The sequence below is a fragment of the Astatotilapia calliptera genome, chromosome 15 (assembly GCF_964374335.1).
Source record: "Astatotilapia calliptera chromosome 15, fAstCal68.1, whole genome shotgun sequence".
Taxonomy (NCBI): domain Eukaryota; kingdom Metazoa; phylum Chordata; class Actinopteri; order Cichliformes; family Cichlidae; genus Astatotilapia; species Astatotilapia calliptera.
Window position 1 is genome coordinate 40,469,829 of NC_137436.1, and position 14,959 is coordinate 40,484,787.

Genomic DNA, 14,959 nt, shown 5'->3' on the forward strand with positions numbered 1-14,959 from the left:
GTGAAATGTAGCCTGACACGCTCCTCGACATGTGCAAAAATGGGGGGGGTGTAGAGGAAGAACATTATATATATATGTATATATATATATATATATATATATACACAGACATATAGTATATACACTGGGTGAATGTGCAGTAGTAGCAGCAAGCAGGTGAATTCTGTACATTAATATGAATAGATATCTGACTATTTTACAGGATAGACAATATAAACATATTTAAAATTAAAGGAATTGAAATGTACATTGTGCCTGGGTTTAGTGTTTGGAAGAGTCCTGTCTCAGTCAATTATAGATGATGTGAGAGGGCGGGTGTGTGTGTTTAGGGCACGGATGGCTTGGGGATAGAAGCTCCTCTTGAGTCTCTCTGTCCTTGCCCGGAAGATGCGGAACCTTCTACCAGATTGCAGAAGTTGGAACAGTTTGTTGCCAGGATGGGACGGGTCCTTCAGTATCTGCGCTGCTCTAGTCCGGCATCTCCTGGTGTAGGTGTCCTGAAGCGGGGGGAGAGCAATCCTGCAGCAGCGTTCTGCTGTACGGATCACTCTCTGGAGAGCTTTTTGGTCCTTCACACAGCTGTTCCCAAACCACAATGTCATGTTCTGTGTGAGGATGCTCTCCACAGCGCCTGTATAGAAAATCCTGAGGATCTTTTATTTCACAATGTAGTTACACAAGAGAAGGGAAAAAGTCACACTGGTTAGACCTGTTTCAGTTGTTTAGCTCCCATCCTGTCAGCATCAGCACTCTTTTACCAAAGCGTTAAGCCGAAGTTTTCGAAAAGTGTGACTTTTGTCAGAAAGCTTGACGGGTTGGCTAAGGCTATGTCCACACTAGCCCGGATAGATTTGAAAATGGCGGTTTCGTCTGAAAACGCTCTGGGTCCACACTAGCAAAGACGCAGGAGGTGAAAGGGATGGCTTCGCAGTATACTGCAAAACAAGCTCAAACCACCCACCTATCTCATATGCAATATCCTCTTAGTACAATAAACTTAAGAGGATATTGCACCTCATACCAACTGTCAACGTGCAGGTGTTTGTGCTCATACGCTGTGTTTGGTTTTCATCAAATGCGGTGTTTTTGCATTATAGCCAAACATCACTTTGGTCTTCTGTAACAAGGAAATTGTTCCAGAAATCTTGTGTTTGTTCAGATGCAACTTTGCCAACCTAAGCGATGCTGCCATGTTCTATATAGAGAAACCTGTGGAGTTTGAGATGCAGCTCTTCCATGTTTTGCAGTTTCTCTGAGCATTGCACGGCCTGAGCTATGGCTGAATTTACATCTACTCCTGGCGATGTGTTAACACACACCTGAATGCTCCAGACCAGCAAACTGGCAAAACTTTTGCTTTCATGGAGGCGTTCATGCTCGCTGATGATCAGTTATCGAATGTATTTGATTAGCAGCATCGTGCTGCTATTTGCTCTCTACTTCCCATGGAAGCAGTAAGGGTGCACTGAAGGTTTTACAGGCCAGTCACCTGATTTCCTCTTTAACCTTTGTCTACTCATGTCCTTCAAAAAGTTTACAATTTCTAAGCCAGTTTTTTTGTTCTGTGCAGCTGCGTTGCTTTTGTCATGTATTATGCATTTAACCTCTTTGTTTTTGAATCTGCTATCAGCAAACCGTATGGTGGTGATATCCTGGGTATGCCAAACCTGGTTCATAGCACAGGCCCTAGGCTAAGTTCAGACTACAGTCTGAGTGAAACAACAAACACAAAGCCGTAAATGGATGTATCAGATAGTAATCAGTTTATTTCCAACTAATACACACACAAAAAATCACCTTGCAAAACATATTAATGACATCAAGACAAGATGGCAAAAACAATCATAAATACAAACCTGATCCAGATCTCAATATGAACACATGAAGAAAGAAAAAGCAGCTAAAAGGCTCCAGTGTGTTTGTGTGGGCATTTCTGAGAATACAGCAGGAATATAAAAACAACAGAGAAACTGAAGAGCTTTGACAAACTAACAGAAAATATCTGGGATTCACCTTTGGCTCACAGCTCTAGGCTAGGAGAGCAGGACAACTCTGATTCCGTTTCTGAGTCCTCTAAGCTAAACGCTTGTTACTGAGCAGACGAATAGTAAATAAAACTATAAACATGGACGTGTTCGGCTTGCATCATCAGTAACATCCCCGCGCGCTGATACTGCACCTCTGTCGTCTTCTTGACATCCAAATGTTTGAGTTGGTCTCCCAGTTTGTATGAAAACCTGAATCTCTCTACAGCAGTGCTTCTCATAGCGCAACAACAACAAAGATCACCAATAAAAAATAATGTGGGGGCCACCACCTCAGCCTCCTCCTCATAGCCTCCTATGGTATAAAGTTTTAAATCACAGGTGATTTTCAGAAAAGCCGACCAAGCCTTGTTCTCGAGTTATTGTATTTGCAAACAACAGCTCACCAGCCTTTTATGGGTGAGGGTTAAAAAGGATAGGAGATGAATTAAAAAAGGTCAGCGAGCAGCATCAGAAAACACTTTTTTCCTAAAATAAAGTTGTTTTTCATGGTCATTCATCGTTTGAGAATCACAACTTTAAAGTCTCTCTCTGCATAGACTTTGTTTGTTACATGCAAAGTCTGTGTAAAGATGCAGATTGGCAGAAGTAAGATTGGACAAAGCGAAAATGTGAATGCGTATCCACAAAACTTCTGTGAAAAATTCACTTCACACTATGTTGAAAAAGCTAATCAGCTGATCATCATCAGTGACATCACTTTCCTGATGTCACAGACAATAAGAAATGGAGGACAAGCATTTGTATTCGCAATTTACAGATAGGTGGAGCGGCAAGAATCGACTTCACTCGGAGTTTGGAGAAGAGCCGTCCAGGATGTAGCGTTTCATAAACGTAAGAACCACTCCTGTCTCTAATAAATAAAAACTGACGTTTAGGCCTGAAACTATGTAGAAACAAATGACCTAAAACTGGGAGGATGCTAGATGTTAGGAACAATATCAGTGAGATGGAATCCTGAGAAGTCAGGTATTACATACTACCTTATGAGGTATGACCAAAAAGGCCTGAGAACGAGTCTATAAAATAAAAACAACCCGACCATATTTAATATGAAACAATCTCTTGGTCAATGTCATCATCTCAGACACATCCAGGTAGTGTTTAGCAGAGCAGCTATTTTTAGATGTCTTGCTGGAAGCCCTGTTCTGACCCCTTTTTCCACATTAACAGACCACCAGATTTGCACTTTTCAGCTTCCCACAAATTAAAAACAGTTCTGGCTTATGTCGACACAGTGAAGGAGACAGAGGAAGCTTAGTACAACAGGACCTAGCAGGGCTTTCATGAAGCAATCTAAAAATAGCTGCTGCCTTGAAAACGGTCTAGAAGTGCCCAAGAAGATGACCTTACATGTAAATCAGTGACGGCTTTTTATTTTTAGGGGCTCATTCCTGGAACTTTTTGGTTACCCCACATATATGTGAATGCAGCGCTAGCCCTATGTAGCAGTCGCCCCCTTCAACCTGCAGTTTCTAATGCGAGATTCAATCACTGTAACGGAAAGGTTTATAAAAATAAGTTAAAAACATTTTAAGCCCCTTTGTTTAGCATCTCCAAGCAGCCTACAAATATCATAAATGGTTTGTTATAGACTATAAAGTAGCTGTAAGGAAATTTGAAGTGTCCTTATATTACAGCTCCAGATGTGCAGCAGCAGCAGTCTCACTGCAGCCACTTACAGATATTAGTTATTAAACACATAAATGAACTCATCCGTCCTTCAGGGGCAAAAGTCTGATTTTAGAGTAATTTCCTGTTTAAAACTGCAAATAGAAACGCCACATGTTCCCGCCTCTCACAACTGATTGCTTCATTAAAGTGAACTCTTAGTGTAGTTTGGCATCGCTGGGTGTCTGTCACCACTTGATGAAGACGAGAGCAGCGAGTGCGGCGTAGCCGATGATGAGGAAAAGCACTTTGAGCAGCCGGTCCTGTTTCTCCTCCAGCTCCCGGGTGAGGATCTCAAAGAAGGTAACAAACAGGAAGGTTCCGGCAGCGAGTCCCTGCAGCACCACGGACACTATGCTGCCCGCCAGCGTCTGGGCCGACTCTATGCCCATTCCCACCACCATGCCCAGCGGAATCATCATGCTGACTGTCACACCCAGCTTGGTGGCGTCCTTCATGCCGAGAGATGCCTTAGCTACGCTCACCCCAAGGGCGATGGCTGCCAGTGTCTCATGCACAGCCACGCCCAGAAAGAGGCTGCCCAGCTTGGCCCCGTCCTCCTGCAGGCCGAGCGCCAGGCCCTCGAATGCGGAGTGTGCGGACAGAGCGAGGACCAAGCTGACCAGCCGCAGAGGACCCGCCCCCGCCAGCTCGGCCGGGTTGAAGTGTCCGTGGTGGTGGCCGTGGGAGCGGTGACCGCCGTTGCTCGGTGAGCCCCGTGCTGAGGAGATAAAAGGGGTATCATACTCAGAGTCGCTGCCGGCCTCGGAGCCGCCGGCGTTGAAAGTCTCGAGGTCGATGAAGGATGGCTTCTCCTTCCTGAAGGTGAGGACAGCCTGCTCTATAAAGACGGTGAGGAAGAAGCCGAGCATCATCATTGTTTCAGCCAGAGGATAATCGCTGCTGATCTTCAGCTGCTGGAACACATCGACCACCTGAAGGCGCAAAACGAAAACCACAACAATAAGCAGATAAAACTTCATCGTTATCTTAGTATTCTGAAACAGGACATCCTGAGGGAGCAGTTGCTATGAAATACCAACGACAACACAAACCATCAGAGCAAAGTCTTTGCTCTGATGAGAACATAAGTTACAAAATGAACTTTGTGTTTTGTTTAATCAGACTAAGACTTGAAAGTAGAGACTGAGCCCATGAACTCATCTGGAAAGTTTGGCTTCACTTTTAAGAATGCAAAGTATGTGCAAGGTGAGAGGATGTGTGTTTACCTTATCTCTGACAGTAGGAAGCAGAGCATTGAAGCATGTTGCGAGGAACACGCCCCCTCCAAATGAATTGCACAGAGACAATGGCCTCCTGTATCTCTGTGCTCTATCACAGTCAACGAGCAGGAGACGTACTGGGACCAGCACACCAGCCAGCATAAGGCCGAACAAGCCCAGCAGGCCAAGCAGCTTGGCCACCAGGATCTGCATCCTGATGCTTCAGAGACACTAGAGCGAACGGAGCGGTGAACACAAAGTCATCTCCTGTCTGCTGCTTCTGATGGGCTTTACTGGAGCTGCTGGGACATCTCTGCTGGTTTTAGTGGAGGAGACACAGGCAGATGTTGGTCTAAACACAAGAAATAAACACATGTTGCACTGGTCTGTGCTGGAAGAATGCATCTAAAGATTATGACCGACAAATATCCCCCATATATATTTCACATCTTTCTTATACCTTAATTGGGGTGTTCATCTTTCTTTCTTTAGTTCAATGAGTCAGTTTAGTATCAGGACATTCATGTAACATTAAGTCAGCTAAACAGAGACGAATTAAACATGTTACTAACAGCAAACTATTATAAAATAACTTCTCATCTTTAGGTTTGGATTTTCTTTCAATTAAAAAGCAATACAGAAGTTTGACATTTTATAGAGGAAGGTCAGAGGTCAAAGCCAGAGCCCCTGAGCAAGATGAAGTTACAGGTTAACCGGTGTTGAATTCAGTAAATGTTCTCATTTCCATCATTATTTTCCATGGCACCTGGTTTCATTCTGACCAGCTTTTAGCCAGAGACTTCCTGTTTCAATCATCAGAGATGAGCTCTGCAGTTGTTCTTTGTACCGCTCCCTTACAAAGAAACCATGAAATAAGCAAAATGTCAGCAGGTCCAATCTTGTCATTATTAGTACAACATTAAATCCACCATTTCAAATCATTTTAAATAAGTTATGCATCATTTATAGAACAATGCTAATTTTTCTGTTTAGGTGTTCAGACAAAGTCAGCCACGTGTTCTAGCGGAGTACATTCATTAGAATGATTAGAATTTAAATAAATGCTCCTGTTCACGTGTATTAATACTACTTTACTATTATATTGTTATGACATGAGGTTCAGTTAGATTTGCACAAAAACAGAAAAGTCCTTCAAAGACCTGCTTTTTAATTTCACAGCTTAAATACATTCAGCCGTATTTTTCACTTTTATTTGAGTAAATAAGTTGAATCTGTATTTCATCTTCTACCAGTTTAAAAAAAAATACAAGTATCTGTACTTCTAAATGAGTGAAGAATGTATGTAATTATACCATATGGGGAACATATAAAAATATAGAGTTTATGCATTATCACCACCTGGAAGTCGATATTTTTGCATATTAATATAATTTTAACTCTTATATCAAATCTTATATTAACTTTCGAACACTTTATGTACACCCCAACTTACACTACCATTAAACTAATCAGAAGTATAGTACAGTGAAAATAAAACTGAAATTTAATTTACTTGAGAGTTTCTTTGTAATGGAGCAACACAAAAAACAGCTGCAGAGGTCATCTCTTATGTACTGAACAGGGAACAGGAAGTCTCTGGCTAAAATCTGGTTGGATGAATCCAGGTGCAGATGTATCACAGCTTAATCTGGTTGGTTTGTTAGAGTCTGCATTGTTCTTTTGTGAGACAATGCCAACAGTTAAATGCCTTTTTGGTGCCTTTGGAGTTTATTTCCTGGTTTGTCATTATTTCCTCCTAAAACATCAGGTGTATGATACACCCGTTTTATCCTCACCAGTTAATCTGGATCACCGGCGCTGTGCCAAAAACGTGACTGTCTGTCACAAAAGTATTGCTGACATTTCTATACGTTTTCTATGTTTAATGCTGTATTATTACTTATTTTGGTAAACAGGCTGACATCAACAGGATTTACAAAGGGGTTATATGTATAACAAAGAAATAACCTGTTTTGAAAGACTGTAATATTGTACCTACTTTGTATTCTACATTAATTTTAATTCAGCCCTATTTGGGTTCCTAAAATCCTTCCATAGAACTGCTTTGTTACATTTGTCGCCATTCCTGCTGCACTCTTGGCCACATGTTTTACTTTTTAATCTCAATCTCAATGAGAATTATCACCTGAGTTGTCGCCTTAACACCAAATAGCAAATATGAAACAGTGGCTTTGCAGGTCACCTAAAGCAGGGGTGTCAAACTCAAATACACAGTGGGCCAAAATTCAAAACTGGAACAAAGTCGCGGGCTAACGTTAATATTTATTGAAATATATTTATTCCTCCAGATATAGGAATGAATCTTTTCTTATGGACTCAAACACATTTTGCTAAAAAACTGAATATGGAACAAGCAAAGCAAAGCTTAATACTAAACAAAATATATATTAGCTGTATAATACCAGTAGGCCAGCTCTGATAGTAATTTGGTATGGCTTCGCGGGCCAAATGTAATTAGGCTGTGGGCCAAATTTGGCCCGCGGGCCAGAGTTTGACACCTATGACCTAAAGCAACACCTGAGTTTAGACACCACTCGTGCTATTAATACATTAACTATTATCAAATATCGAATTTACAAACTTAAATATAGCGTTTCGGAAAAACTGTTACTGAGGGAAAAATGATCTGAATGTTAGGTCATTTGTATTGTCATATGTAATCAGAAGGTGGATTTTCATTAGTTTGTGGCAGCCATTAAAACGCGTTGTTGTCGCCTTTGACACAGTTACTACCTTTAGTCAGAACACAAACACCGCGAGCTCTCCCATTGTGGAGATTACCCCATTCACCGGTTTTCTGTCCCACTGGTTTTATCCGTTTTTTATTTGTTATATTAATATATAATATGATGCGGGAGAAAAACATGTCAAACCACCAAGCGGAAATACATGCTACTTCCGGTGGGTAATTTCATAATAAGACAACTGGGTCCTCCTTTACGTCTGACAGTCTAATCAATTTGTATTTATTATTGTAATTCAGCGTCACAACTTGTAATCACGTCTTTGGTCCCATTTCATCAAGTGTGTAATACAAAGATGAAAGTTTACACAAGGCAAATAACCGCACTGTTTCCGTGCGAAAACTGTCTAACAGCGGCTAACTTGACGCTAGCATTAGCTTTCTGTCATTTGTTCATGGGGGGCTAAAGAGGCTAACAAACCGGTGTGGCGCTCAGGTAGGGAAAGCAGTTGTTTTCCTTTGCTGTTCACGCTTAACAGCGGCTTTAGCTCCGAAACAACAAGATAAACCGCAAATATCACTCAAACACCGTGTTTACCTGTTAGAACATCCGCTCTCATCTACTGCAGGTGCACAATAATACTTCCGCGTTTACATCACGCAACGCAACCCCCCCGGGCGTGATGACGTAGTCCACAAACAGGGTGACGTGCAGCGTCCTGGCGTGACAAAGGATGGAGACGCACGACCCCTGAAAGGACCAGCCGAAGGAAAATTGTTTTAACGGATTTTTAAGTATGATTTTTTTTTTCCTGTCCATACATTTTTTTAACATATTCCGTTATATGAAAAATATTCAAATTTGATATACGTGTAATTTCTTTAAGGTTTTCAAAAGTGCTAAATATTGTGTCGACCATGTTGTTATTGTTTTCGATTGGTGTGAAATTAGGTTAAGAGTAGTTATTGAATAAACTGGACTTCCTCTTTTTTCTTTTTATTCCTTTGAGTCATGAGAAATGGCCAAACTCTGCCATTCCTACTTCGGGTTTCCTTCTCACTATAATTTCTCCCCTCATAAATGTGTATGTTTTCCTGTAAATATATATTTCTTTCAATATTTTTTTTTAAGTCAACCCATCTTACATTTGACACTTAATTAATTAAATCATCTAGTCCAGTGTTTTACTGGACTCAGTAGACTTCTACTTTTGGAACCAGCGTTTTCTGTTTTTTCTGGCTCTTGATTTGTCTTCTTGTGACTTTTTTTATTCATCCATCCATCCATCTTCATCCGCTTTGTCCGGGGCCGGGTCGCGGGGGCAGCAGCCTAAGCAAAGAGTCCCAGACCTCCCTCTCCCCAGCCACCTCCTCCAGCTTATCCGGGGGAATACCAAGGCGTTCCCAGGCCAGCCGAGAGATGTAATCTCTCCAGCGTGTCCTGGGTCTGCCCCAGGGCCTCCTCCCGGTGGGACATGCCTGGAACACCTCACCCAGGAGGCGCCCAGGGGGCATCCTTGTCAGATGCCCGAACCACCTCAGCTGGCTCCTTTCGATGTGGAGCAGCAGCTGCTCTACTCTGAGCCCCTCCCGGATGGCCGAACTTCTCACCCTATCTGTAAGGGAGAGGCCAGCCACCCTTCGGAGGAAGCTCATTTCTGCTGCTTGTATCCGCGATCTCGTTCTTTCGGTCACTACCCACAGCTCGTGGCCATAGGTGAGGGTAGGGACGTAGATCGACCGGTAAATTGAGAGCTTCACTTTTACACTCAGCTCCCTCTTCACCACGACGGACCGGTGTAGCGTCTGCATTACTGCAGCTGCAGCCCCAATCCGTCTGTCGATCTCCGGCTCCCTTCTCCCATCACTCACGAACAAGACCCCGAGATACTTGAACTCCTCCACTTGGGGCAGTAACTCATCTAGGGCTGCCACAAACGATTATTTTGATAGTCGACTAGTCACCGATTATTTCTGCGATTAGTCGACTAATCAGATCATCATCCATTGGATGTAAAACGTACAGCTTATTGCACCAGCAGCATCTGCTCTTATATAACTATCATTAGCTTACAGCTTTAAGTGTTTAAGGTCTGTGCTAACTAAAAATAAAGACAAGATGATAGTTTATTACATTTTAATGAAATTTGCAGATTGTTTCGGTGAAGTTTAATAAACTCCTTGCTTTCTAAAATATAACAGGACACCGGAGTAAATTCTCCAGCATCTCACACTTCTGATGATCAGCTGTCTGCTTGACGTTTATTCAGCGGTGTAAAAATTATAACTTTAATCTCAGCCAAACAGGAACAAATAAAATACTGAAAAAAGCCAAACAATAACATTTTTAAGTTATCTAAGTGACTCATATATCATGTTTAACCTGAGTAGCGAAAGACTGCGGTGGGTTTGAAAACGATTTGCTGGGAGTCCGGTGTTCTCACGGCTCTAGTTAGCCTAGCCCCCGGCTAGCTATCGAGCTAGTGGGTAACAGACGTCTCCGAAAACGTCGGAGCGCTTTTGAAAATATGTGGTGTCCTGATAAACTGAGCAGATATTTGAGGTTTGCACAGCTACATTCTCGCCTGAAAATATGTTAAACGTTTATTTTGTGACCCAGAAAGAATAATAAGAGTAATATTAAAACTAACTAGCTGCCGCCATTGTTGGAAACTAAGCTGGGCTGCGCTATGAATTCTGGGACACAGCTGCTGCTTCTTCTTCTTCTTCTTCGGGGTTTAACGGCAGCTGGCATCCTTGTACATGCAGTGCTGCCATCTTCTGTTTCAGTCCGTTATTACACTCTTAAATCCTGCTATTATTCCTGCGTCTTTTGGGATCTTACAAAGCTTCAAACGACGCGTCGACTATTAAATCAGTCGTCGACGATTTTGATAGTCGACGTAATCGTGACTAGTCGACTAATCGTGGCAGCCCTAAACTCATCCCCGACCCAGAGTGGGCACTCCACCCTTTTCCGGCTGAGAACCATGGCCTCAGATTTGGAGGTGCTGATCCTCATTCCCGCTGCTTCACACTCGGCTGCGAACCGTTCCAGTGCGAGCTGGAGGCCCTCACCCGATGAAGCCAACAGAACCACATCATCTGCAAAAATCAGAGATGAGATTCTGAGGCCACCAAAGCGAAAGCCCTCCGCCACTTGGCTGCGCCTAGAAATCCTGTCCATAAAAATTATGAACAGAACCGGAGACAAAGGGCAGCCCTGGCGGAGCCCATCACCCACCGGGAACGAGTCCGACTTATTGCCGGCAATGCGAACCAAGCTCTTGCAACGGTTGTATGGTCGAATGGCCCGTAGCAATGGGCCAGACACCCCATATTCCCGCAACACCTCCCACAGGACACCCCGAGGGACACGGTCGAATGCCTTCTCCAAGTCCACAAAACACATGTAGACTGGTTGGGCAAACTCCCATGCACCCTCAAGTATCCTGTGTAGCATGTTGACCTATGTTTGTATCAGCCACTAGATGGCACTGTGTCGCTGCAATGTGTGTAATTCACTGGCGAGCAAGAAGCTTCAGGGCAAGGGAAAAGAATAAGAAATAAAGTGGAAGCGGAGCAGAGATCAGTGTGTGCGTGCAGTTAATAAGAAGCTCGGTATACATACAAAAACAACACATGGTGTCAGAGTAGCGGATTCTACGCAATCCCTCGCCGTCGGACAGCGCAGACATGGAGGCTTACGGCGTTCCCACACCGCGTATGGATTGGGACTCCAGCAACCTGCCCGAGGCATGGCGGCGTTTCAAGCAGCACGCCGAGCTAATGTTCGCTGGTCCTCTTCGGGGGAAGGAGGAGGCAGACAAATGCAGCTACCTTCTTCTATGGGTCGGTGAGAAAGGACGGGACGTCTACAACACGTGGACGCTCACGGCAGACGACTCCCGAAAGCTTCAGACGTACTACGATAAGTACACTGATTATATCATACCGAAAGCTAACCCAATCTACGCCCGATATAAGTTTCATGAAAAGATGCAGGGTGAAAATGAGACATTTGAACAGTTTATTACGGAACTGAAACTACTTGCTAAAGACTGTGGGTACCCAAATACAGATGAAATGGTCAGGGATCGCATTGTATTTGCCACTAACTCGCCACACGTCCGAGAAAAGCTACTCAGCCAAGGCGCAGAGCTCACGCTAGAGAAAGCTATAGATATAGCACGATCACACGAGCTAGCAAAGCAGCAGCTAAAAACTATGGGTCACTCCAGGGGCCAAGAAACTGTGCACGCCATCGGCAGGAAATCACACAGACAAGAATATCAAACAAGAAGCGTGAGACCAAAAGAACACGCTAATGCAACACTAAAAACGTGCAGCTATTGTGCCGGACAACACAGTAATAAAGACACCTGCCCAGCAAAAGGGAAGCAATGTGCAAAATGCAAGAAAATGAACCATTTTGCGAGAGCATGCAGGTCAAGACTCCCTTCGCAGACAAAAGCCCACCTCAAATCAGTACACACTGTGAGAGAGAACATAGAAATGTCAACTATGGACACAGATGAGGACCAAGACTGTTTCTACATTGATAGCATCACCATAGAAAATGAAGGAAGAAATGATGAGCAAGCATATGCAGACATGCAGCTTGGTCCCCCCCCACAGACAGTGAGGTTTAAAGTTGACACTGGGGCGCAAGCAAACACAATTCCAGCTAACATGTTCCAGACACTCTTCCCACACGTGACACTGAAGCCTGTCACACACAAGCTCACAGATTATGGGGGACACTCACTCAGCGTGGAAGGAAAATGCCAGTTAAAATGCAAACACAAAGACAAGACCTGCACGTTGGAATTCCATGTTGTTAACACAAGCGCCCCACCTGTATTAGCAATGAAAGCTTGCCGTGACCTTAACCTGGTAAGGATCGTGATGGCAGTGACGGAGGAAAGAGGCAAGACAACCAACAGTTCACAGGCAATACTAGACGAATATGCAGACGTATTCAAAGGGATAGGAGAATTTCCTGGTGAATGCAGTTTCCATGTAAATCCAGACGTTGCACCCACAGTCAGCCCACCTCGTCGGATTCCCATTGCTCTGCGAGCCCGACTCAAAGACGAGCTCGACAACATGGAAAGGAATCAAATCATATGCAAGGTCACAGATCCTACGGACTGGGTGAATGCACTTGTTGTCGTGGAAAAACCCAAGACGGGCAGACTCAGAGTATGTCTGGACCCCAGACCCCTCAACAAGGCTATACAAAGACCCCATTACCCTCTACCCACCTTGGAGGATGTCACCACAAAACTTGCTGGGGCCAAGTATTTCAGTGTTTTGGACGCCAGATCAGGCTACTGGGCCATTAAGCTAAGCCACGAATCATCTCTGTTAACCACATTTAATACTGTGTTTGGCAGGTACCGCTTCCTCAGGTTGCCATTCGGCATAATCTCAGCCCAGGATGAGTTCCAGCGACGCATGACGACAACCTGAGGGCCATGCTGCAGCGCAGCAGAGAGAGAGGTGTAAAACTGAACCCTGACAAGTGCACCATCTGCGTCAAAGAGGTCAGTTACTTCGGTCACACATTGTCACACGAAGGACTAAAACCAGATCCACAAAAAGTAAAAGCAGTCCAAGACATGGCGCCCCCACAGAACAGGGCAGAACTGGAAACAGTGCTGGGGATGGTTAATTATTTAGCAAGATTTGCCCCACACCTGTCAGAGATAAATGCTCCGCTCCGCCAGCTGTTAAAGCAGGACAGTGAGTTTGTATGGGACAAGAACCATGACAGAGCCTTTCAACGAATGAAGGAGCTGATCACTAAAGAACCAGGCCCAGTTCTCTCCTTCTTCAACCCCAAGAAAGCGCTACGACTCCAGGTCGATGCATCCAAAAGTGGCCTCGGTGCTGTGATGCTACAGGACGGCAAGCCAGTCGCCTACGCATCCAAGTCACTTAACAGCACTGAGCAGAACTATGCCCAAATAGAAAAAGAGCTGTATGCTGTTCTCTTTGGTTGCAAGCGGTTCCACGAGTACATGTACGGGCGACATGTGACCATTGAGTCGGACCACAAGCCACTCGAGTCCATACTCAAAAAACCACTAGCATCAGCACCACCACGGCTACAGAGGATGATAATACAGCTGCAAAAGTACGACATCAGCATCATCCACAAGCCAGGGAAAGACATCCCGGTAGCCGACACGCTCTCCCGGAAATCCATAGAGTTTCACGACAAATCACTATGTGACGGGATGGATGCGCAGATCCACTCAGTCCTCAGCAACATGCCTGTCAGTGATCAGAGACTCTCAGAGATAAGAAACGAAACAGCCCAAGATCCTCAGCTCAACAGCCTGAGACGGACCACATTGAGTGGATGGCCAGATAAAAGGTCTCAATGTCCGCCTGACATTCAGGAGTTTTGGAACCACAGGGATGAGGTCTCACTGATAGACGGGATCATGTTTAAAGGAGAGAAAATGATCATCCCAAAAAGGCTCAGAAAGGACATGATAGATCGGATTCATTCCAGCCATATGGGCATAGAAAAGAGCAAAAACAGAGCCAGAGACCTTCTGTTTTGGCCAGGCATGGGAAAGCAGATTGAGGAAGCCGTCGGAGCCTGCAGCACATGCCAGGAGAGACAAGCTGCTAACCCCAAGGAACCCCTGTTGTCACATGCAATACCAGAATGACCGTGGCAGGTCATAGCCACCGATCTGTTCACTTGGAACTCGGAAGACTACATCATCATGGTAGATTACTACAGTAGATTCTTCGAGTTGGAAAGACTGCACAGCTGCACTGCAGAAGCAGTGATCCACAAACTAAAGTCAGCCATGGCTAGGCATGGTATTCCAGAGTCGGTGATTAGTGATAACGGTCCGTGCTATGCTTCGAGTAAGTTTCAACAGTTCGCAAAGTCATGGAGTTTCACCCACACCACTACTAGTCCCCATTACCCACAGAGCAATGGTCTAGCCGAGAAAACAGTCCAGACAGCAAAGAAACTTCTGGACAAGGCCAAAGCGGAACATAAGGATCCCTACTTGAGCCTATTAGAATACCGGAACACCCCCGTGGACAACTTAAAGTCGCCTGCACAACTACTCATGAGCCGGAGACTTCGCTCCATCCTCCCTGCAACACCAAAACAGCTGGAACCCCAAGTAGTTTGCCAGCAAACAGTGCGTGAGAGGAGAGAGGTCTGCCAGCAGCGCCAGCAGACTTATTTCAACAGAGCCGCCCGACCTCTGCCTCAACTATATCCTGGCACACCGGTCCGGTTCCGGCAAAAAGACGGTTCCTGGAAACCAGCTGTG

General features: G+C 44.5%; 1 protein-coding gene across 2 annotated transcripts; it reads right to left on the reverse strand.

The window, feature by feature from the left end:
• Positions 1-3,756: 3,756 nt before the first annotated feature.
• LOC113006919 (zinc transporter ZIP3) lies at positions 3,757-8,331 on the reverse strand. 2 transcript variants are annotated; one of them, XM_026143183.2, is made up of 3 exons: positions 8,242-8,331; positions 4,946-5,252; positions 3,757-4,651 (listed from the first exon to the last, which is right to left on the reverse strand). In XM_026143183.2, exons 2-3 carry the CDS (start codon positions 5,150-5,152, stop codon positions 3,905-3,907), a joined length of 954 nt encoding a protein of 317 aa, XP_025998968.2. In that variant the 5' UTR covers positions 5,153-5,252; positions 8,242-8,331; the 3' UTR covers positions 3,757-3,904. The 2 variants fall into 2 exon arrangements, with proteins under 2 accessions (XP_025998968.2, XP_025998966.2); XM_026143181.2 differs by having other exon boundaries at positions 4,946-5,255; positions 8,242-8,322.
• Between the last annotated feature and the right edge of the window lie 6,628 nt (positions 8,332-14,959).